This window comes from Vicia villosa, linkage group LG1 (genome assembly GCF_029867415.1).
Source record: "Vicia villosa cultivar HV-30 ecotype Madison, WI linkage group LG1, Vvil1.0, whole genome shotgun sequence".
NCBI lineage: Eukaryota > Viridiplantae > Streptophyta > Magnoliopsida > Fabales > Fabaceae > Vicia > Vicia villosa.
This window is the reverse complement of record NC_081180.1, coordinates 72,694,828-72,719,295: the sequence shown is the minus strand read 5'-3', so window position 1 is coordinate 72,719,295 and position 24,468 is coordinate 72,694,828. Positions and strand designations below refer to the sequence as shown.

The following is a 24,468-nucleotide window of genomic DNA, read 5'->3' as shown; positions in this document are numbered from 1 at the left end:
CCTTACCATTTAATTCTGTCTGCTCCATCCGATTTCAAATGATCAACGATAAATCATTATTCGGTTCAATTTTATTCTACCTATTCAAAAGAAAGCCTAAGGGTATGTTTGGATATCACGAAATGAACGGAGCGGAATGGAATGGAGCGGAGTGGGATGGAGCGGAGTGGAACGGAGCGGAACGAATGTACCATTCCATTGTTTGGAAATTTTAGAACGGAATAAGACAAATTATTCATTCCGCCCAAATCGGAGGGGAAGGAATATGGTGGTAAGTGATGGAATGAAATGGAATCCATACCACTCCTTTCCGCTCCGCTCCATCCGTTTTTAAATTATCCAAACAACGGAATATCATTTTATTTCATTCCATTCCGCTCCGCTCCATCCGATTCCATCAATCCAAACAAAGCCAAGTGACTTATTAAGCCATTTAGTTGTTGGACTAATCTTTCAAATTAGCACCAAATACTTTTCCATGCAAAAAAAACGTTATGAGAAAAATCTATGGATGTAGTAAACTTTAATCTCATCATCTCATCATTATCATTTCTTCATTTTGTCCATACAATATATTCTCCCAGGTCCCACAAAAACAGAATTCAATTCATAAACGCCTTCTCTCCAGCTCGATGACGCCTAACTTCCCCTTCTGGTCAATTCAATGGCGACCCATTACCTCGTCACTCCCTTTCCACTTATCACTAACCAATCTCTTAAACCATCTTCCATCTTTCGCTCCACCCCCTCTGCAAAATCTGCACCTCTTTCTCTCCCAAATATTAAAAAAAAGTCTTCCTTTTTGTGTAGCCCAATAGCTCCTACAATGTTGAATTCCGGTTTATTGCAAAAGGGTACTCATGGAAGTTCCCAAAGTAGACAACTTTCTACTCGTTCAGCTCAAACTGATTCTGGAAGCACTTCATCACTCACTCAAAATGTGAGTCTTTATATGTTTCTATCTGCATGTTTGGAGAGCATAAGTGATTCTCAAGACTTTAAATAATTGTTTTTGACTTGTTTGAGAGTTTTCATATATAATTGATTTTTTTACTCTAGAAATTGACTCTAAAAGCGATTTTTTCAATCTAACTTTTGGAAAAGCCGAAAAGAATTCTAGAGGCGTAGAATTGATTTGAAATGTTATTGATTTGAAATGTTATTGAGGTGTTTGGTTCTTCTAAAGTAGAATTAATTATGCTTTTAGACACAATTCTACTTGACGTTAGAATTCATACTTTTTGAGTTTAATCATGATTTTTCTATTGAAATTTTCAATTGTGCATAAAATTATTCAAAAATAAATCATTTTATATTTAACTAACTTTTAATCTAATCAATTTTATAGAATCATTTCACTCAAAATTAATTTTTTTCATTGCAGAACCAAACATACATTTAGTATATGTTTGATTTCAAGTTTGAGGCATCCAAAATTGTTTTTTATACGTTTGATTGCTCTAGAGTAAAATTGATTATGATTTAGAATTGATTCTACTTGAAGATTAGATTCATAACTTTTGATTCTAAATATGATTTTTAAACTAAAATTTATTCAAACATAAAGCAATTTATCTTCTACTTATTTTTAGTCGAATCAATTTACTCAAAATCAATTTCCTTTATTGCCGAGCCAAACACATGCATATCCAAATATAAATTAATTTATCCTAAATTCATTTTTATCTAAAACCAATTTTACAAAATTAATTCAGTCAAAATCAAATTTTGCCACCATAGAACCAACTAGTCTATATGTAATAAATTTGAGTTTTTTTTCCTTCTAAATTTCAGGTGTTTGGGGTGTTACATTTGATTGTGTCTCTGGGGCTTTTTGTTGCTACAGACAAGTTTTTGAAGCAAGCATTTGTAGCTGCTGCAATCAAATTCCCTAGTGCATTGTTTGGAATGTTTTGTATATTCTCAGTTTTGATTATTCTTGACTCAACTGTGCCATCTGCAGCTACAGCAGTGATGAACTTCTTTGAGCCTGCTTTTATGTTCATTCAGAGATGGCTCCCTTTGTTCTATGTTCCTTCTTTGGTTGTCTTGCCCCTTTCTGTTAGAGATATTCCCGCCGCTTCTGGCATCAAAATTGGCCTTATTGTAGGTTCGTGCACGCATCTACTGTTTGTCTCTTTCTACAACACAACAACTCTTCATTTGATTGATGTTTTAATGGCGATGTTTATAATCTTGTTCAGTTGGAGGATGGCTAGCTACACTATGTGTTGCTGGTTTCACAGCTATAGCGGTAAGAAAAGCCGTCAAAACAACATTGATAGATGCTGAGCCGATGGGAAAGCCTTCTCCGTTTTCTACTATTGAAGTGTGGACGTGGACTGTGATTCTCGCAACATCATTTGTTAGTGCACTATTTTATCCAACATTGTTAGGGACAAGTGCCAGAACATGCCTTCCATTTTTGCTTTCATCCACAGTGTTGGGCTACATAGTTGGTACTGGGTAAATATTTTCATTTTTGTTACCGACGGTTATCGTATGCAATTCGAATCTTTACTAGAAGTTGATTCTTGTTTTTCCCCCCTTCAGGTTGCCATCAAGTGTGAAGAAAGTCTTCCATCCTATAATTTGCTGTGCACTATCATCAGTTCTGACAGCATTTGCTTTCGGGTATTTTTCCAAGTTAGGACTCGATCCTGTTCTAGGATATTACCTTACCAATGTATCCAACAATCCCGGAGCTGGTGACATCTTAATGGGATTTTTGGGATCTGTTATTCTCTCCTTTTCCTTCTCTATGTTCAAGCAAAGAAAGGTAATCTATCTAGGTTTCCTTGTAAACGAGTCTTATACTGTTGCAAAAAACTAAATCAGATAAGCCGAATAGAAAACTTGCTTTGCAAAATTTTCTTTCACATACCGTAATTAAATAACGACAAAATCATTAATCATTAACTAGTGATTTGTCTACTACATTCAGCTTGTGAAAAGGCATGCTGCTGAGATTTTCACCTCTGTCATCATCTCAACAATATTCTCGTTGTACTCAACCGCCCTTGTTGGACGACTTCTTCAATTAGAACCATCCTTAACTGTGTCCATTCTACCCAGATGTATAACAGTGGCATTGGCCCTCAGCATTGTGTCCTTGTTTGACGGTAAATATTATGCTTGCAGTGCAACCATCCCAATAATCTTAAAAGGGATGTTCTAAAATTTGCTTTGTACTTGATTGTACTTTCATTCCACCTTAGAGAATTTTCCTTTTCTGTCTACAGGTGCCAATCCATCTCTCACAGCAGCCGTGGTTGTTGTAACTGGTCTAGTTGGGGCTAATTTCGTGCAAGCAACTCTTGATAAACTCAGATTTAGTGATCCGATTGCCAGAGGAATAGCAACCGCTTCAAGGTATTTTTCGGTAACCAATATATCATTTACTTACCAAAAATCTTTTTTCTCTATATCCTGCACAAACATTGTATATGGATCCTGCACTATGGTGTCGTGTGGGTCGGTGTGGACTCTTACAATTTCCATGCCACCGTTCTGATTTACGTTTCGTTCGGATATGACGTTATGATGTTATGTTGGATGTGTAGTAAGACTAGATAGGATATGATTAGAAATGTCAATATTAGAGAGAGTTACGGTAACACCTATAGTAGAAAGAATGATGAAAATTTGGCTTAGGTAGTTTGAACATGTGGAGAGAAGACATGTAGATTTTATAGTAAAGAAAGTAGATAAGAGAGTAGTCTAATCACTAGATTCATATAGAGAAAAACTATAGCAAAAAAATATGATATATGATAGAGCATTACGACGTCGTTTGATCAATGTACCCGACACCACTTAGTGAGATAAGATTTAGTTATTGTTGTTGTCGGATAAACAATTTAATTAACTATTATAAGATTAGTGGTTATATATAAACTATTTTTATGACAAAATAAATAAAGTTGTTTTCATATAAACTATATCGGAGCACTTTGGAAATAAGTTGATAACAAATAATGAACATGTCGTAAGCTATTTTCACAAACTCTCTTGTTTCACAAATACTTATACCATCAAATAAACTTAAATAAATCAATCCAAACAGATTTTAGTTTATGAGTAGTTCGTCAAGTAGAGCTAGAAATGATATTTGGTAACATATAAGTATACAAACTATTTTCTTCTTGATGCATACATGTAATTGTTTGTTTTTTAATAAATTTTGTACAGTGCACATGGACTTGGAACAGCAGCATTATCTGCAAAGGAACCTGAGGCTCTCCCATTTTGTGCCATTGCTTATGCTCTGAATGGCATATTTGGATCTTTACTATGTTCAATTCCTATTGTCAGACAAAGCTTGATTGCTATTATTGGCTGAAATTATCATCAATATCACAACCTGTTACTATTTTCATTCCTTCCTATGCCATAACTTCCATTGTTTTTATTATGGAAGTACTAGTACAAATGTATAGAGAAATATATTGAGAATCATTATTTTGTGAGTTGTATAGAATGCAATAATCTATTCATTTGAGTAATAAAATATTTATATCATATTCATTATTTTCTCTGATCTTTTAACATAGTCACTTCTGTTATTTCTGCACAGCTCCGAACTGAGCTGACATTCGTAGACATTTATATCATATTCAATAGCATAGCATGGAACGTCATATATTCATTAAACATATTCTTAGTAACCTTTATTTTGACAGACAAGTTATAATTAGACAATATAATAATTTGCAAAAATTTATTTAAAATAAGATCATATGTTTTTACTATAATAAGAACATAATATAATGATATAATATGTTTGTTTAGATGTAAAAGAATAGAAATGGTGGTGGAAAAGGTTGTAACATGCTGTGTCCCAACACGTGTTTGAATATGAATGAGAGTATTTGGTGGAAGGATATGTTAACGTTGTAATGCAATTGCATATTTTGCAATTGCATGATGAGTTGGAAGGAAGAAATTTTGGGCAAGTAATGAGTTGTTCCTTCCTTCATCATCGCCTCAATCTCAACAACTTCTTCCACCACCGTGTTATAGCTTCTCCTTTCTCCTTTCTTTCTTCTGCTCCTCCTTAATTCATCATTAATCACTTTCTATTATTCCAGGTTCATTCTTCTCCTTCACTTTCTTCTCTCTTTTTCATTTCATTCATTTCTTCTTGCATTGCATTGCATGTCCTTATTGTTTATTCTTCTTCTGTTATATGATTATTATTACAATTGCAACATGATGTTGTTGAATGCTGTCTTTTCATTTTTTTAGGTTAATGTGGTTTTCTGCCAAGGTTTTTTTAGGTTGATTCTTTTATTGAAAACTTGGTAACCGGCATTAAGGCCGACAAATTCAAGGGGACCAATTTCACTGCCCTGTCCTTTGGCGGGGACCCATTTAAAGCTAGAACAAAATTCTATATGAATTAGTCCAACATAAAGGTTGTTAGCACCTAGCGAGATTTGAACCTGAGATCTTAAAGAGAAATACAATCTCAGAACCCAATTCTTCACCAACATGCCAACCCTCAGGGGTTTTGTAGGTTGATGTGGCTTTCTGCCGCGTTTTTTCTAGGTTGATGTTATAATGAGACAAAATATAAGAATATAGAGATACATTTTCTCAAAAGGAATTTGTATTTAATTATGGTGGTAACAAATAGGTACAAAATAATGAGGTGTGGTGGTTTTCACACCACACGTTATGGGAATGTTGCATGAGTTTGGAACACACAAATGAAAGATGGAGGAGGCTGCAAATGCACCATCGTACATTGTGATAATTGTCATTATATTCATCATACATGTTATATTATATCCATTGTTTGTTTTCTAATAATCACACAACTTCAATTTCAGACATTTTTTGTGGCACTCCTAATTGCTGTTTAAGAAGTGCCACTTTGGGAAGGAAAAGAATAATCATCTATGGAGAACCTTCCAGAATCCCCTACTCAGTCTAGTGAAGAATCTTCACCAGTTTATGATTCTGCTAAAGGTCTTAAGCATGACATTGATACAGCAGCACCTTTTGAATCTGTCAAAGATGCTGTCTCCAAATTTGGAGGTATAGTTGATTGGAAAACCCGTAGAACCCAAAGTCTGGAGGTATGTCGTAATCTCTCGCTAGAATGTTTATTTGCTTTCGAACTTTTGGATTTGTAAATTACTAGTTATGTTAGCTTTCAAGGTTTGTACTTTGAACCGTAGATATTCTGGTTAGAACTCGTTTAGCGTCGTGACGCCATCTCTTATTTTTTTTCTCTTTTATTCTTTGGGTTGATCAGAGAAGCAAGATGGTAGGACATGAATTTGCAAAACCGAGCACGACCGAGGAACTGGAAAACACGAAGAAACTCATAGAAGAACTCAGAGTCAATTTAGAAAGTGTAGAAAGAGACGAGGTTCAGGTTAAAGAAGAAGCCGAACTTGTGATTCGTAAAATTGAGGAGCTGGAGCAAGACATTGCAGATGAAGCCAGTTTTGAAGCCAAGGCACAGCTTGAGGTTGAACAATCCATGCAAAGTTCCGCGGCTTCGGAATTGGAGTTTTTGAAAAAAGAATTGGACTCTTTAAGGAGAGAGTATGATTCTATGGTGAATGGAAGGGATGTGGCTATCAACAACGCGGAAGAGGCTGTTGCAGCATCTAAAGAGATTGAAAAAGCAGTTGAAGATTTAAATGCTGAGTTAATTGCAACAAAGGAGTCATTGAATTTGACTCGAACAGCGCATTTGGAAGCCGAGGAACAAACATCAGGCGTCATTGACGAAGAAACTCGCAACTGTAAGCTTGAACTCGAAAAATCAGAAGAAGAACTCGAGACACTAAACCAACAAGTTTTATCAGCAAGAGTTCTCAAATCAAAATTGGAAGCTTCTTCCTCTTTGTTGCTCGATTTGAAAGCCGAGTTAGCAGCGTACATGGAATCAAAACTAGAAGATGAAACCGATATTTTAAGAAAGAAGGAACTCGAGGAAGTGAAAACGAACATAGAAAAAGCAACAGCTGAGGTCAATAGCTTGAAAGAAGCTTCAATATTGCTTCAATCAGAACTAGAAGAAGAGAAGTTGAGTCTCAACAAGTTAAAAGAAAGCGAAGAAAGAGCTTCTGCTAAAGTCACTGACCTTCAAGTCGAGCTCGAGAAATCAAAATCAGCAATAGCTTTTCTTCAGATGAAAGAAAACGAAGCAAGAGAGGTTATGGCTGAGTTACCTAAGAAACTTCAAGCAGCAGTACAAGAAGCTGATGAAGCCAAATCATTATCTCAAGCTGCTCAAGCTGAACTTCTTCAAGCACAAGAAGAAGCTGAACGAGCCAAAGCAAATTTAGCTACGTTGCAAAACAGATTACGAGCAACAAAAATGGAGATAGGTATTACTGAAATATCTCATTTATTGATAACTTGATGAATTGATCATTAACGAAAAACAAACGAGCTCAAACTCTTAACTAACTTTATCTCTTATAATAGGAGCTTCGAAAGTTTCTGAAAAGTTGGCTAAAGATTCAATCAAAGCTTTGGAGAGAAGTGAATCAACTAGAGGAGGAAGCAACAAGAAAGAAGTTGATACTTCATCACTTGTGACACTGACATTAGATGAATATCATGAACTCAGCAAGAGAACTCAGAAAGCCGAGGAACAAGCTAATCTAAGAATCGCAGCTGCAAATTCACAGATTGAGATGGCAAAGGAATCTGAATTAAGAAGCTTGGAGAAACTAGAAGAACTGAATGAAGAGCTGTGTGTGAGAAGAGAGTCATTGAAAATTGCAACCGAGAATGCTGAGAAAGCGGCAGAAGGAAAATCAGCTGTAGAACACGAGTTGAGATCATGGAGAGCTGATCAAGAACAACAAAGGAAGGATAGTGAGGTTAATACTACTACTGCTGCTGCTCCAACTGTGAATGTAAATGATTCATCACACACCTCAAAGGGAAAAGCTCCTTTAGAAAACAATACTAATAATGATAATAATAATAATAGCAATGAAAGTGGATCGTCTTCGGAAGCGAAGAACAAAAAGAAGAAGAAGAAATCATTGTTTCCTTCAAAGGTTATTATGTTCTTTGCTAAAAGGAAAACACATCCTAGCAAGTGAATGTAAACAATTCTTCTTCAAGTGATGAAAAGCAGTACAGTAGTATAACTATAAGTCTTAAAAACCAGTCTTGTTTGTGATGAGAGGTTATTTATTGTCTTGTTTGTAATGAGAGGTTATTTATTGTCTGCTAAAATTTGAGAGTTTGTATTAAATTAATTCTTTTGTTGCAAGAAGGAAATAAGATCAATTTATTGTATATACAACAAGGTTTGAAGGTAATAGCTCTATTATAGCTGCTCTATTATTTTAATATTTCAGCCTTTATCACTAGTTGATCAAACACTATTGCTTCGATCAAGCAGATGGAATCTTGTTGTTATCTTGGTTGTGTTCAATGCTCTCGAAATCGTCTTGAAATCGTTTCTTCTGAAATCGAAACCTTGTATCTTGGTTGCATTATGAATTGTCGCTCATTTGCAATTCTAAGTTCAGAGTTTTTGGTTGTCGTCTCTTGATTTCGCCTGGGCGACTTCCGTTGTTTCTTTGTGACCCTGATTTTGTATTGGTTGAGATCGATTCTCGTTTGTTAGGTGATTTTGTGTTTGTTGCGACCGATTTGTGATTGTTATTCCCATCGTTGCTTAAATTTTTTTCTCTTCATTTCATTGGGGTGTGTGTTGTACACCCACACACGTTTGAAATACATACTCTTGGAGCCCCGTCTATTTAACATGAACTCATTTAGCATAGTCATTAACATACAAGTTTTGTATGTTATTGGCACGTTTGTTTTGACTTTTTTTTAAAATGATTTTTATAGTGTTACATAAATTTGTGAAAATAAATCAAGGTGTGAAGGTAATAGCTGTATTATAGCTGCTCTATTATTTTAATATTTTAGCCTTTATCACTAGTTGATCAAACACTATTGGTTCGATCAAATAAATGGAATCTCATAATTTTGGTTGTGTTCAATGCTCTCGAAATCGTTTTGAAATCGTTTCTTCTGAAATCAAAACCTTGTATCTGCTTGCGGTTCCTTTCTGTCTCTTGATTGTGTATCTGAAATCGAAATCGCAACCAAGAATTGAGATCTTTATTCTTGGTTGCGCTATGAATTGTCGCTCATTTGCAATTCTAAGTTCAGAGTTTTCGGTTGACGTCTTTTGATTTCGCCTGGGCGATATCCGTTGTTTCTTTGTGACCCTAATTTTATATTGGTTGAGATCAATTCTCGTTTGTTAGGTGATTCTGTGTTTGTTGCGACCGATTTGTGATTGTTATTCACATCGTTGCTTAATTTTTTTCTCTTCATTTAATTGGGGTGCGTGTTGTACACCCACACACGTTTGAAATACATACTCTTGGAGCCCCGTCTATTTAACATGAACTCATTTAGCATAGTCATTACCATACGAGTTTTGTGAGTTATTGGCACGTTTGTTTTGACATTTTTTTTTAAAATGACTTTTATAGTGTTACATAAATTTGTGAAAAATAAAATTTACAATTTTTTTTTTATAAAAGCTTCAAATGAAAATTTTATTTGAAAAATTATTCTTAAAATGTGATTTTAGGTATTTCATCTATTAATAGAAGAAAAAAAACTTGGATAACAAAATTTCAAAAAATCACTTAATTTTGAAGCTATGTCAAATAGATTTTTATGAAAATCATTTTTGAAATACAACTATTTTTAAAAATTGAGATTTTGACAAAGTTATGGTCTTCAATAATGTATGTTTATATTTTAGGATGTTTCAGAAAAAACTAATATAAAAAACTTATAATATTTTGAAAAATGATTTCGAAAGTCTATTTTCAAAAATACAAAAAAAATCCATTTTTTTAAAGCTGAAACAAAATGATGATGTCTTTAAGCACTGCTTTCGTATTTCTAGAAATGTGACATTTTTTTAATCAATTTATGTTTCGTTGTCTTTCTCCTTCCATATGACATTACTATTATTTTCACTTTTTCTATTATGCCCCAATCTAATCATATTATACATCAATCTAATCTATAGAACGTTATAAACAGCACAATGTATATTGTTGTAAATAGTTTATTTTGTTATTGTTATTTTTAGTAGGAAGGTTTTTAACACACCATATTTTTTTTAGCGCACCGTGCGAAAATACATAAATACTTAAGCTATTGGAAATATATTTTTGGAAGCACCATTAACCAGACCTTTGATGGGCAAGACCGTATAAAAGAGCATGAAACTAAAAATGAATACATTTATGGGAGGGACTCGTAGTTGTATTTTCAAAACCACCCCAACTACAAACCATAGTTTAGCCTAAACATTAGATGTCACGTAGAAATATTTCGAATATGCATTTACGGGAGAGACTCGTGGTTATATTTTCGAAATATATTGACACAAATATGCACGCACGCTCGTCTCTTCCTCTTCCTCACTTTTAGAAAAACATTAAAAACACAACCTCAAAAACCTCTAAAAACTCCACTTACTCCTTTGTGCGAAAATATCAATAGAAATCAACAAACAACAATCAAGCATCATCTAACATCAGTGTTGAAGCTTCATCAACCCAACAAAAATCACGTTTTGAAATGAAACTGTAAGTGTTTTTTGAGTTAAATGTAGAAATTGAGTTTTAGGTTAGATAATTAAAATATTTAGTGTTTGCAAGCTTAGAAATATGGTCAAACATCTTAGTTAGGTTGTTTTTATGATCAATGAACATTTTTTGATGTCTTAGTAGCTTGAGCTTTGCCATTGACGAAGCAGAAAGTTGGAGGACGTATCGGAGATACATTTTCAGTTTTGTTCAACGTTTACATAAAAACTGGAAATGTATCTCCGGTTTTAGTCTGTCTGCATTTTTTCCCTTTCTTTTAACACGAGTCTTTTTGATAGCGTGTGTTTCTTACTTCTGCAAGAGTGTTATGGATCAAAGATCATCTAAATTGAGATGCATGTGTCAGGCTTACACAACATGCTTTGGTTCGGAGGGAAGGGAGCCAGGCATCCCAGGCTTCTTCTATTTCTGGACAAGATGTGGCGGATGCAACAACAGGTTCTAGTGTTCATATTTCTCTTCCTACTTCATCGTCCTCCCGCAGCAGTCGAGGTTCTCAAGATCATCCCTCCCCGCCTCCATCTTCCCATAGACACACAACTTCACCTATGATATTTGAGGCAGGAGAGACATCACACTCCTAACCGACACCTGAGGCCACATAGTCAGTGCCTAATGCATTTAAACCTCTAGGGGTGTTCATGGGTGCGGGTCGACCCACAAACCCTCTAACCCAAACCGAACCAATCCATAAATCACCCGAACTCATTCATTTACGGGTATACCCAACCCAACCCACAATCATCCATATATTTTTGGTTCGGGTATCGGGTTTGAGTTTTGCAACCCGCGGACCCGTTGACTCAACTCATCGATGTGACATTAGTAATTTCTTATTTTTATTATTATTTTAAATAAAAATATAAAATTACTATATCATTAACCATAATTTTTCCAAAAAAAACTTTATTCTCTACCAACAATACTACTAGATCAATGAGTTCATATAATTCTAAGACTACATGTTGTTTTTTATTTTCTTTTGTATCATTTCAACTTATGTATTTTATAAAAATAATGTGTCTTGTAGAATTTTATACTATTATTCAGTGTTATGTCATGTTGCTAAATATTATTAGATATTATATAATGTGTTTCATCCATTTTGTGTGCTAGAAATGAGTATAAATATATTGAATTTTGTTACAATATTTTTTTAATTGAAAAAAATATTATTTTTAATTTGAAAAACAATCGACGAACCCAACTCAACCCAACCCATAGATGAACGAGTCGGTTCAGGTTGATTTTGATAATGAAATTGCGGGTTGGACGACAAACCCAACCCATTTAAGTTTGAACGGGTTAGGTCAAACTCAATTCAACCCAACACATATACACCCCTGCCAGCCTGAGTGTCCGTCACAACCCTGCATCGCCTCAGTCATAGCCACAACCTGCATCCCAGTCTCAATCAAAGATTGTTCCAGCCCCTTTGACATATCTTAATGGCCTATTAAGTGTTCAAGGGCATGAGGGCTTTTATCCATACCAGGAAACCATGCCAAACTAGATACGCAAAAAGGCAATTAAAGAAGAGATGAGAAGAAGATTCTTCCTACTTTCTGCGGAGACTACACCAAAAAGGACCCGAAAAACCTCTTTTATGCACATTGTCATCACAAATTTATATATTAGTCCAACAATTTTTTACAAATTAAAAATGTTATTAATTTTTTACCAAAAATATATATTATTTTTATAAATAGTCTTTTATTAATAAGAATAAAAACAAATTAAAAAATTAATATTTTTAGAAAAGAATAATAAATAATTAGAATATAATAGAGAAAGAAATATTAATGTTTCATTGGAAAATAAAAATAAAGTAGATCAAAATATTTTTTCATGGATAAAATATAATTTAAAATAGAGAATTAATGATAGAGTTTTTTTAAGAGTTTAATTGCTATGCACTGTCAGTGTAAAACTTTTTACACTATCAATGCATCACAATCACTCAATTATATCACTTTTTAAAAAAATAAAATAAAAGTCAAACACTTCCAATAGATTAACGGTTGTGATTCACTAACGCTGTAAAACTTCTTTACACCGTTAGTGTATTCCAATTAAATTCTTTTTCTAATGTCTTTTCACCAAAAATAATTTTAAAAAATTATAGAGTAATTTTACCCTTAATTAATGGGTGATTTCTAAGGTGAGGGTTCAATTAAATCCCTCACCGGTGAAATCTTAAAAAATATACCGTTAGATCAAATGGATGGATCATATTTATTTTTAAAATATAGAAAACAAATATTCTTTCACGTACAATTTCACTCCATCTATTTATCTCTATAACTCATGCTTGCCGTTGATAATCAAATAAATATGATAAAAATAAGTTTGCAAACACTTAATTGAAAAAGGTATCGATAGACTATTGATGGTGTTAATTGGCTAAGGGCATCGATAGACTATTGATGGTGTTAACTGGTTTCAAAACATTTGGTTTTCTCATATATGAAAGGGCTGAAAATTGGAATCATAAGATTCTTTAAAAATTGTACTGCATATAGGTCTTCTCACTTTTGCAAATGGGAAGAGAAATTGATAGAAAAGTTGTACACTCACTTTAAACATTTATAGGAATTAAAAATTACTGCAAAAGTTATTTGATACATCATACATCACAACGGAATGGAATGGAGCGGAATGGAATGGAATAAAATGATATTTCCTTGTTTGGATAATTTAAAAACGGATGGAGCGGAGCGGAAAGGAGTGGTATGGATTCCATTCCATTCCATCACTTACCACCATATTCCTTCCCCTCCGGTTTGGGCGGAATGAATAATTTGTCTTATTCCGTTCTAAAATTTCCAAACAATGGAATGGTACATTCGTTCCGCTCCGTTCCACTCCGCTCCATCCCACTCCGCTCCATTCCATTCCGCTCCGTTCATTTCGTGATATCCAAACATACCCTTATTGTTTAAGATTATTATGATTAAAATAATAGATTTATTATAATTTATAACCATCTTTTTAACTGCTCTTTTTCCGACGAAGAAACCAGTATCAATACAACTCCTCCTATTTCTTTCCATCTTCTTTAAGTTATACATTCACAAATTGTTTATTTTTTTCAATAAATGTCTATGAATTTTGTTAAGTTTGAGAGAACAAATTACTAAAAAGAGATGAAAATATAATTGGTCTCTTTAGAATCAATTTTAGATGAGTTGGAGAAGATAAACAGGAAGAGATAGAATGAAATTGCCTGTGAAAAATGCAACTGTTTCCTATTTTATAAAAATAAATCTAATCCATCCATTAAATCTAACGGTGTTTTTCTAATGCTCCACCGGTGAGGGATTTAATTGAACCCTCACCTTAGAATTCACCTAATTAATGATCCTCATTTAAAAACTAATTGAAGATCTGGGCTGTTCTAGAAACCTGTCACCGCGTTCGGTTAAACGCTCCAACATTCCAATTACATCATTTCTCAACAAAACCCTCAAAACCAAACGCCATTTCTGAATTCAGAATCTCTCTTTCTCTCTCCAATTCGTAGATATGGCTTTGAATCCTCAACTCTTCCCAAATGGAATGCCTGTTCCTTTCGTCAGCGAGATGTTCGTATTGGCAAGAGACGGCGTCGAATTCGAGGTTGACAAGATTCCTGGCGCTGGGTATTTTTTCCGTTTTTCTTTTCTAATTTTCCTTTTATGATTCATTCAATTTTTGAAAATTAGGTTTTTTTTTTTTTTACTTGCTTGGTGTATTAATTTTTGTTAAGAATCGGCAATAGGTGAAAATTTTGTACTTTAGCAGCTTCAATAGGTATAGTTGGTTGTATTGTATAGTTCTAAATTGTGGTTTGTCACCGTAAAGTTTTAGAGCTTTCTGCTATTGCATTGCAATCTCATTTGCTTGCAATATCGAGGTTTAGAGAATAACTGCAACCACAATTTAGAATCATGGTTAGTTGAAGTGGAAACAGTTGAAGGTCTTGAGGGGTTTATTTTTCTTCACAATAAAAACTTTTAAACAAAAGGGCCAAGTTTAAGCCCTGAAAACTAACATGATCATTAAGTAACTAATATTTACCTATAAAAAAAAGGTGTTGAAACAACAACAGTGAAAAATTTAGGAAAAGATGTCAGCAAGTTGCTAAAAAGAGAAAATCCTAGTTAGAGAATGGTTCACCAACTTATTGCATTGGTATCCTGTGAAAACATAAGGAGACAATGATAAATTGGAGAGTCTGTGAGTAATATTGTTATTAATTTGGACTATATGGTTGATTTAAACTCTAATGCTAGACTAGTGTTTATTGAAAGATTAATAAAACATGATGATGCAGAATATGAGAATTGTGTTCACAATCATGAAAATATTACATGTCATTGTAAACTACAAGGCTATGACTTGGAACATTTTTTTAGCTTTATTCAAGGCAAAAGTAAAATAAAGTAGTTGTTAAAATTCTTTTCATCTTGTGTTGTGTACGGTACTTTTTGTTTCAGTTTACATTATACAGTTAGATATATTAATCAATTTGATACTTTTTGTTTCAGTTTATATTATACAGTTAGATATATTAATCATTTTGTTATTAACTTCCTTTTGAATGATCAGAAGTCACGGGGGCCGTCTCAAAGCAAAGGGGATCATATATTTGTCAAATGTACGGATGGTTTTTGTTGCTAAAAACCCTGTTGACGGCATTGTGGCTTTTGATATGCCTTTGGTATGTGATACAATTCTTTCATTGCTTCCAATTGCCGGCAGGCTAAATTTTCCGTTTTAGCTAAACTATAGGTTCTTGTTGTGTTACTATGATTATTTATGAGTAGTAGAATAGAATCATTGTAGAGGTTGTACAAATATATGTCATATTATCGGATTTATAAATATATCACGTTGCTCTGTATATCTTCTGTTATAGCCATGTGAAATTATGATTACTATGTGACCATGAGGGTGCATTTTAGGCCTGTTGATTTGTTTATGAAAAAATTGTCATTATTATTTGAGGCCTGCTAACTTTAGGTTTTATTATGTCAGTGTGTCAGGTTATTAATCCTGGCATGCATATACTTGTTATTTAAGGCTCAAGTTTAACCTCCAAACTATTACTTTTTCACTTGAAATCAAACTTTGAGATAGTTTTGTGTGTTGCTATTTCGTTTCTTAGGGGGTTAAGTTGAGAAAGAGCTATTTACTAGAAATGGATAAAATGTATTTCGCATTTTATATTTTATTTTTCGATTGCCATTAAATATTCAATTTACGTACATGCTCTATATTTGATATTTTCAATGTCTTGATCCTTATGCAGTTGTATATCAATGGTGAAAAATTTAACCAACCAATATTTCACTGCAACAATATTTCTGGACTTGTTGATCCCGTAAGTTAATTTTTCATTATTTACTACCCTGATTTTTGTCCTATATATTCTGTAATTATTCATTGTTGCATCAAAATCTCTGGTCCTAAAATTTGTAACTTTTTAAAATTGCAATATAGGTAGTCCCAGCTGATCAACACAGAGCTCTTTACTCCACACACTCATTTAAGATCATATTCAAAGAGGGAGGCTGTGGAACATTCATTCCTCTTTTCTTCAATTTGATTGCTTCAGTGAGACAGTATAATCAACGTGTTAGTGCGCCTACAGAACCTCGTGTCGATCCTCTGCCAGTATCTCAGGCTCCTGTCGATGAGATGATGAGACATGCGTAAGTAAAAGTTGAAACTTAGTTTTTTTTTGTTAGTCTGTTAGTGTATGGATTGTGTTGTTTATAATCCAGAAACCGAAGATTTATAGTTGAAAACATTATGCAGGTATGTTGATCCTAACGATCCAACAAGAATATTTCTGCAGCAACCAAATACCGATTCTCAACTTAGGCGTCGAACATATCAGCCACAAACTGATGGAGGTCATGTTTGAGCAGGAAATTGCACTATCCTCACATTAATGCAGTATATGTTTATATGGAGTATGGATATTGTGTATTTTAATATGAAAATAAATAAAATCATAAGGAACTATTTTTCATGTATGATCATAAACTAATATCTTATGAGTTGTATTTTATTTGTTAAAAAAGAAACTGTGCATATCTTTTTATAATGTGATACTATCTTTTGTGAAAGCATTGAAAGTCTTATAAGTACTGAAATATGAACTATTTGAAAAAAGAGTGAAGCTTTGGACTAAACATCTATATTTGCTAGCATATTATATTATACCACCTTTTATTCACGTAGGTAGTGCTTTAGCTATTATCATCCATACACTTTTATCTTAACCGTTTTCTGTAACAAACTATCCATGGTTGCATCTTCTTCTTCCAAGGTATCACTAACTTGAATATCCATGGTTGCATCTAGGAGTGTTTGCGGTGCGGTTTGGGTGGTTTGACGTAAAAAATCTTCTGAACCGCAAGAGAAAAAAGTGTGTGGTTCGGTTGACTTTTAGAAATAAAATCGAACCAAACCAAACTAATGCGGTTTGGATTGGTTCGGTTTCTTTTTTTTACAAAAATTTATTCAGCCATACACATATTGATGATAACATAACTTTGTATTTAGTTATTTATGCGTTATCAAATAACAACAAAATTTATCATATTTGGATAACAACTTTCCATTTAATATACAAAAATAGTATTAGATAAAAATGGAATAAAAAATATAAAATAGTAGTATAAAATAATATTAAAAACATTATAATGAAATAGAAAAAAAGAGGAGATGTAAAGGAAATTCAATAAGAGATTCAATTAGATAAGAAGAAGAACATTAAAAACGTAATTGAAAGAGAGAATAGTAGAATAAAAATAATAAGATGAAAAAAAAAACTTAAGAGATGAAAAACTAGAAAAGAATATGTGATACGTATTTGGAAAAGAAGATGGGAAGAAGGTGCAATACTATTAGGAGAGATTTGAGAAGACTTAAACTGAAACCTTAAGTGTGAGGAAGAGAAAATCATTCGTAATCGTAAGGCTAAAGCATCATAGGTTTGAGTTTGGGTTGGATATAAATTAATTGAAGTTTGGGGGGTTTTAACATAATGCGGTTTGATTCGGTTTGGTTTGGTTTGTAAAATACAAACCGCAAATCGAACCGAACCGTGCGGTTTGTTACAAAATGGCCCAAACACATCTGAACCAAATACGATTTTTTGCGGTTTCGATTTGGTTTGATTCGATTTTTCAGTTTTCTATTGGGCCGGTTTGGTTTTGAACACCCTTAGTTGCATCTTCTTCTTCCAATGTATCACTAATTTGAATTGCTCACCATTACCATGGTATCATAGCTTAAACAGTCCGGGTAGCCATTGTTATAAGCTTCTGCTCGATTGTATTTTTTCCGTTATCAGTTATTGATTTCGTTTTTTATTCTCGTGTCGCAATCATCACCTTTGTTCGATTTTCTTCCATATACCAGAGTTATAGTGATTTTTCCAATAATTCGTTGAATATGTTTTACCTACATCCGAATGAAAATCCATCTCTCGTTCGTCTTTCACCATTACTTGATGACAAGAACTATCATACATGGGCAAGATCAATGCATATTGCTTTGATTTTCAAGAATAAAGAAAAATTCATTAATGGAACTTTGACAAAACCTCTCGTTTCTGATCTTTTCTACGCTTCGTAGATTCATTGCAACTCGATGGTTTTAGCTTGTTTCATCAATCAATTTCTAACTCCATGGCTAAATTTCTCCCGTGGATTAATATTGTTGCTGGCGTATGGAAAAGTCTGCAAATTCGTTTTTTTCATGGTGATATATTCAAAATTTATGATATTAAGGAGGATTTGTACAAATTCCGCCAAGGTACACTTGATGTTTCCAATTATTTTACACAGATGAATATTATGTGGGATGAATTAGAGACTTATCGTCCTACCACTACTTGTTGCATTATTCCTTGTTCATGTGGTGTTCTTGCTTCTATTTGTACGTATCGAGAACAAGATTATGTTATTCGTTTTCTCAAAGGATTGAATTAGAAATTTGCTCATTCTAAGTCTCAAATCATGACGATGAATCCACTACTAGATATTTATAAGGCCTTTTCTCTTGTTACTCAACAAGGGAATTTAATAATTCTAACTCCATGGTTGTTCCTAATGCCACAAGCACCGAAGAATCTACAGTGTTTCAGTTCAATTCCTCTTTAGGCAATAGTAATACTAAGACTGACAACAATTATGTCAAAGTCACATGGCTATGGTGAAGCAAAGGGTTATAATCATGTATGCACCCACTGTGGAAGGACTAATCACACTGTTGAGACATGTTTTCTCAAACATGGATATCCACCTGGATTTAAAAGCAAAAGTGAATCTACAAATTTTGATTCTCAATCTGTTGATTCAGTTGAAATAGGTCAGGAATCATCTCAGCAGAATTCATCCCAATCCTCTTTTGACTTCACTTAAGAGCAATATCACAACATCCCGGAACTACTTCAACAATCAGAAACCAATTCCAAAGCTAATCCCATCTCTACCTCACCTTTAGTTTTGAACTCACATTCTCACAATGAAAATGGTAAGAATGCTCATCTCTGGATCATTGATACTGATGCCACTGACCATAATGCTTTTGATTTAGCTGTTTTTCTTTCCTATAAATTCATTATTCCTATTCATGTTAGTTTGCTAGATGGTTCTCATGTGACTGCTTCTATTTCTAGCAGTGTAGCTATTTCATCTGCTTTAAGACTCCATAATGTTTTGTATATACCTAGCTTCCATGTTAACTTGCTCTCTATTGCTAAACTTGTGCATATCAATAATTGTTGTGTTCATTTCACTGATGATTCATACAAAATTATGCAGAATCATTTCAAGGAAATGATTGGTACAACTAAACTACAAAGAGGGCTTTATGTTCTTAACTCCTCAACTCATTATCATTATGCTTTTCATTCTTTTGCTCAAAATCCTTGTAATCTTTAGCATCTAAGACTAGGCCATATTCTTGTTGTAGGTTTAGAAAACATTTTCAAATTGTTTCCTTTTATTCCTTCACAATGTAATAATGACATTCCTTGTGATTCTTGTCATTTTGGTAAACAAAAGAAATTACCCTTTCATCATAGTGTTACTCAAACTTATGCCCCTTTTGAAATTTTACATGCTGATGTAATGTTATTTTGATCACAACCCAATTTCAAATATGTGGTTAAAACACTAAATTAAACTTTAAACTAATAATGTCAAACACCATTGCAATTTTCAACATTCCTCTTGTGCTCTAAACCTCATTCTTCAACTTGAATATTTTCTTCCTTTGTCTTTCAATCTTCAAATGTCTTTCATTGACAACTTCATCACATATCCACTTGAAAAAACTGCATCCCTTCTCCAACAGATTTATGTAATTCCTACAATCCCAAATCTTTTTCCCAATATTGATTGATATTGTTTAAATCTGTAACAGTATAAATAACACACTCTTCTTGGCGCCAACAATCCCTTATTTTATTTCTTTTCACCATAGATTCAAATGACCCACAACTTTGGTTGTTTGATTTTGAGTAGTTGGTGGAATTCATTAAAATGTTAGCATAAATTATGACGAAAATGGTTTAGATGAAGAGGATTATGGAAGAAATTTTGAAGAAAAAAGATGAAGGAAGAAGATGAATAGTAGCCCTAAATTTTGCAGAGCACGTGAAAACGATGTTTGAAGAAATAAGGAGTTTAAAACGTTAATATAAGCACTTGATAAATCATTAATGAAAGCTAATCCTTGTTGTCATGCCACATTAGCTCAGTTAACGTTTTTTCAACCAAATTAACAGAATGAATCAAATTGGTTAACAGAATCATTATTAAGAGACTTATCTGTAATATTTATTAAATAAATGACCAAATTGAAATTAATTTAAGAGACTTCAGCACTAAATAAACTTTTACTCTCTCCGTCTCACAATAGGTGTCCTCTTTGAGATTTTCACGCTTTTTAAGATAATGATTAATTATGTTGATTTCAATCATAAAATGAATGTCATTTACTAAAATAACCTTATTAATAATAGGTAGTGAAATATTTAAATGATTCAAAACACAATAAATAAGGGTAAGTTAATGAAAAAAATAATAAATATAACATTGGTATTCTAAAAGGACAAATAATTTGAGACAAATAAAAATAGGAAAGAAGACACCTATTATGAGACGGAGGGAGTATCAAATAAATTTGTTTGAATCAAACTTTAAGTATGACATACTATAGCTCCTTGATTTATTTAAGAAGATTAATTTTACTTCTAAAAGAAAACTCCTCATGGAACAAAAGAGATTCTTAGTATTTAAGAGGACGAGACTTTGAGAAAACACTGTTAGGACTTAGGTCAAAGTCTTTACTATAACATCAACTCTTAACGTTAAGTTATTATGCAAATTAATTCGTGTGTGATTGTGATTTTATTAGTTTTTATTGAATATCTAAATTTAAATTGTTGATATTCTTATTTGAAACACCGACTTTAAAAACACAGTTAATAATTTTTGTATTTTCTTTATGATATTTTTAAGGGTCATGCTAACGAGTGCTCCAGGGGCACTCTTTAAGCATTCTAAATAAAGAAAATATTCTTTCAAAAGTTCACCATTTCAATTTTCGATGCATTAATTACGCATATTTCCAAGAAAAACTTACTTTTTAAAGCTATTAAAGAGTGCCCCTGGGGCACTCGTTAGCATTTCCCTATTTTTAAAAATAAGAAACTCTAACCCCACCCCTTGGATCTCTTATCCACCATGCGAGTTGCCAAAAATATTCATCTGCTTCCGTAGATGTATTTCCAGAAGCACTTTTTTGTGAAAATATTTCGTCTGTATATCTATGGGAAAAACCAAATAAAGAAAACCAAAAAAATAACATTTGCAACGATAAAAGCAACATTCATAGCTTAAAATAGGAATTACATCGATAATTTTAACAGAAAATTAAATATTACATATCAATAGTCCGGTGGACGCTTGCACATCTCTAAGATTTGCTCACCGTTCTTTGGACCGTTGCTACGAACTCAAGTAGGATTTTCTCTTCGAAACCGTCATACGTTCGCCACATCGCCAAAACAGCCGCTCAGTTCTTGAGCTCAATGTTGTTGTAAACGACGTTTCCTTCGTTGTCAAATGAAGGTGACCAATACTCGAGCTTCACAACCTTCCGTTTGTCACCGTAAGGTAGGTGGTATTGGATTTCGTCAATGATATCTTCGAGCGAGGTGTATTCTTGTCGTTTGATCATCCGCCCCGGTGTTCTGTCGTCACAGTAGTAGACACTTGCGACATGCCAACTGATGTTGTACTCATATTGAGACATTTTTGTGTTTATGTAAAATACAACATTAGAAACCCCAAACTTATAGAAAACCTAGGTGACTATGGACCACACATTTTCTGTCACAGAATGTTCCGTAGGTATATCTATGAAATGATCTTAGATATTTTGGTTCTGTAGATGTACCTACGGAAAAAACCCATAGTTTTCAAATTTAGAGCCTTCCGTAAATACATCTATGAAACTTTCCCTGTTAGTTTTTTAACATAACAAAATTAAATAGAAGGAAAGAAAATACAAAATAAACAGTTCAATGTTATAATTGACAAAAATTGATTATATTGCAATGTTAAAGAGTGCATATATTACACTTTGAAACTATATCAAAAGAATTGTCGCCGACTAAATCTATTGATGGTTCCAATTTTGACTTTTCCTTATTCGATTCTCTTTCGATGTCGTTCAATCTTTCGATTTCGTGCATCTTATCAACAAAAAGATCCGGCCACGTCTCAGCATCTTCGGTATGATGAAGCGCTAATTCCGGTAACGTAGGTGGTATGTGGCATCCCGGTTTCAAGTAAAGTAAACTTGCACAAAGTATCTCGCTTTAGAAAGCCATCAAATACACATGATGCGATCATTTGAATTTGTAGGCGGTGCGGTGCTGAGCGGAAAAAGGTTTTCGAAAAACCATAACGCGTCAAGTCAATGCACACCCTATCATATGCGCATGCAATAAGATGTCCCATTTCTGGAAATCTCATCTATTTTGACACCGATGCGTAAGCGTCCAACCGGGGTACAAGAGCTTCATTAGCCGCTTCAAATTTAACTTCCTCTTCATATAACCGCGTGTACGATTCTTTATGCGTCTTCAAATCTTAGATAAGTTAATGACTGACAAGCGTATGATTATCCTCTTCATTACTAAGCAACGCTGAGACGGCCCGGTAACTGCAATTATCGTCCCCCGCAACATCTACGATCCGTTCGATGTAAGGGTGCATAAAAACTGGCATCTCTTCAATTAATGGAATTTTCGGTGGAATAGGCATCTCTTCGATAATGGAATTTTTAGTGGAGTAAGTGTCGGAGGCGGAAAAGGTGTCAGAGGCAGTTTGTTTATGCGAGCTCTTTTGTTCATCTTCAACTGATGTTTTACAGAAAATTAATGCATAATGTGAGCAATGCAATGGATAAATGAATATTTACCTGAAATTCAATCTTCTCTTGCTCCCTTTGATTTGTTGTATCAAAAAGTTGAAGTTTTGGAGTGGAAAATGACATTGATGATGTAAGGTTTTTAGGTTGTGGAGAAGGGAGTTTGAGGAAGAAATGTAACAATGGGGGAGTGATGAAGCTGGTTCAAACTATACCAGATGCTTCCGTAGGTACATCTACGGAATATTCTGGCGCTAAATTATTATGTAGATGCACCTACGGAATAATCCCTGAACTGAATTTATGTGTATATATTCCCAACATACACTAGTTTAAAATACTTCCGTATATGTACCTAAGAAAAAAAAAACAATTTTTTTGAAAAAAAATGTATTTTTCAGATGTGCATCTACGGAAGCAAGGGGCGTAATTGAAATTTTTTCAATGTTTAAGAGAATCAAGGGTATAATGAGATATTCTCTAACTAAATATCTCTTACCTAAAATAGATGAACTCTTAGAAATGTGGAAAAATTGATAGGAAGAATCAAAAGAAGAGAATAATTATGGTGAATATTGAGAAATCTATGCTCCAAAATTTTGAGCCATAGCTCTGGTCACTCAAATCATCGTATGTTTACAAATCTTTATGATCTCCCTCTACCCTTGACCCCTCCTATTAATTAGGTAACTAATTCCGTCTAACTACCAAGCTAACTACTCCTAGCCTGAACTAGTTTATCTTTTTGAGTTTACAATCATTTTGGTCCTTTAACGTGTGAGGTGCTACCACTATAGTCCCTTAATGTATCAAAATTACTAAAACATTTTCGGATGTGTATTGTGTTTGTTATTTTGATCACCAAATGTATCTTTTGTTAGTTAGTTTGGTTTTCAAATGTGATTTCCGTTAAGTCAGTTTGCATAATCGGGTTCAGAAGTAGTCAACACTTAAACATCACCTCTTGTGTTCTAATATATACATTATACTTTTCTCTGAAGTCAATGGGTTTATTGTTGATCTCTTCTGTTTTCTCCCCTGATTGAGCATATATGCGTTTTTGCTTTACAGTTTTAAATAGTAAAGTGATGCGAAAGGTGGGTGTGGAGGTTGTGGGGCTGGGAGCTCTAAGACTTACAGGATTTCTTAGAGAGAAAATGCAACAAAACAGCTTAAATTTTGAATCTTTGTACACTGTTCGCACACTAAAAGAGGTATTGATGTTGTCTTTTTTATTTTGAAATTCTTATTTGATGAGAATTTACTTATATTTGATGCCACAAATGTACTTGGGAGGACAGAAGTGGACCCTTACATTGCTTATGAATTTCATTTTAGTTGAAACATCTCTTAATCTTGTCGTAATATCTAAAGAAGCTTCACATGTCTC

General features: G+C 33.6%; 3 protein-coding genes across 4 annotated transcripts; all 3 read left to right on the top strand.

Moving 5' to 3' along the window:
- The first annotated feature begins 624 nt into the window (after window positions 1-624).
- Window positions 625-4,530, top strand: LOC131641846 (plastidal glycolate/glycerate translocator 1, chloroplastic-like). Its single transcript, XM_058912146.1, has 7 exons — window positions 625-940; window positions 1,795-2,110; window positions 2,205-2,466; window positions 2,554-2,779; window positions 2,945-3,122; window positions 3,243-3,372; window positions 4,192-4,530. Exons 1-7 carry the CDS (start codon window positions 665-667, stop codon window positions 4,340-4,342), a joined length of 1,539 nt encoding a protein of 512 aa, XP_058768129.1. The 5' UTR covers window positions 625-664; the 3' UTR covers window positions 4,343-4,530.
- Window positions 4,531-4,901: 371 nt separating this feature from the next.
- On the top strand, window positions 4,902-8,331 carry LOC131641835 (protein WEAK CHLOROPLAST MOVEMENT UNDER BLUE LIGHT 1-like). Its single transcript, XM_058912139.1, has 4 exons — window positions 4,902-5,090; window positions 5,835-6,083; window positions 6,263-7,349; window positions 7,450-8,331. The coding sequence occupies exons 2-4, from the start codon at window positions 5,904-5,906 to the stop codon at window positions 8,076-8,078; spliced, it is 1,896 nt and encodes a 631-aa protein (XP_058768122.1). The 5' UTR covers window positions 4,902-5,090; window positions 5,835-5,903; the 3' UTR covers window positions 8,079-8,331.
- Window positions 8,332-13,993: 5,662 nt separating this feature from the next.
- LOC131609451 (UPF0664 stress-induced protein C29B12.11c-like) lies at window positions 13,994-16,708 on the top strand. Of its 2 annotated transcripts, none has more exons than XM_058881152.1 (5): window positions 13,994-14,275; window positions 15,228-15,336; window positions 15,928-15,999; window positions 16,119-16,330; window positions 16,437-16,708. In XM_058881152.1, exons 1-5 carry the CDS (start codon window positions 14,160-14,162, stop codon window positions 16,543-16,545), a joined length of 618 nt encoding a protein of 205 aa, XP_058737135.1. In that variant the 5' UTR covers window positions 13,994-14,159; the 3' UTR covers window positions 16,546-16,708. The 2 variants fall into 2 exon arrangements, with proteins under 2 accessions (XP_058737135.1, XP_058737130.1); XM_058881147.1 differs by having other exon boundaries at window positions 13,999-14,275; window positions 15,225-15,336.
- Window positions 16,709-24,468: the final 7,760 nt, after the last annotated feature.

Excerpts from the sequence above, each read along its gene's own strand:
- LOC131641846 (XM_058912146.1), top strand. The coding sequence starts at position 665 with ATGGCGACCCATTACCTCGTCACTCCCTTTCCACTTATCACTAACCAA. Across the intron at positions 941-1,794 it reads CTTCATCACTCACTCAAAAT|GTGTTTGGGGTGTTACATTT; the intron begins GTGAGTCTTTAT and ends TCTAAATTTCAG. Across the intron at positions 2,467-2,553 it reads GGCTACATAGTTGGTACTGG|GTTGCCATCAAGTGTGAAGA; the intron begins GTAAATATTTTC and ends TCCCCCCTTCAG.
- LOC131641835 (XM_058912139.1), top strand. The coding sequence starts at position 5,904 with ATGGAGAACCTTCCAGAATCCCCTACTCAGTCTAGTGAAGAATCTTCA. Across the intron at positions 6,084-6,262 it reads GTAGAACCCAAAGTCTGGAG|AGAAGCAAGATGGTAGGACA; the intron begins GTATGTCGTAAT and ends TGGGTTGATCAG. Across the intron at positions 7,350-7,449 it reads AGCAACAAAAATGGAGATAG|GAGCTTCGAAAGTTTCTGAA; the intron begins GTATTACTGAAA and ends CTCTTATAATAG.
- LOC131609451 (XM_058881147.1), top strand. The coding sequence starts at position 14,160 with ATGGCTTTGAATCCTCAACTCTTCCCAAATGGAATGCCTGTTCCTTTC. Across the intron at positions 15,337-15,927 it reads TGGCTTTTGATATGCCTTTG|TTGTATATCAATGGTGAAAA; the intron begins GTATGTGATACA and ends ATCCTTATGCAG. Across the intron at positions 16,000-16,118 it reads TTTCTGGACTTGTTGATCCC|GTAGTCCCAGCTGATCAACA; the intron begins GTAAGTTAATTT and ends ATTGCAATATAG.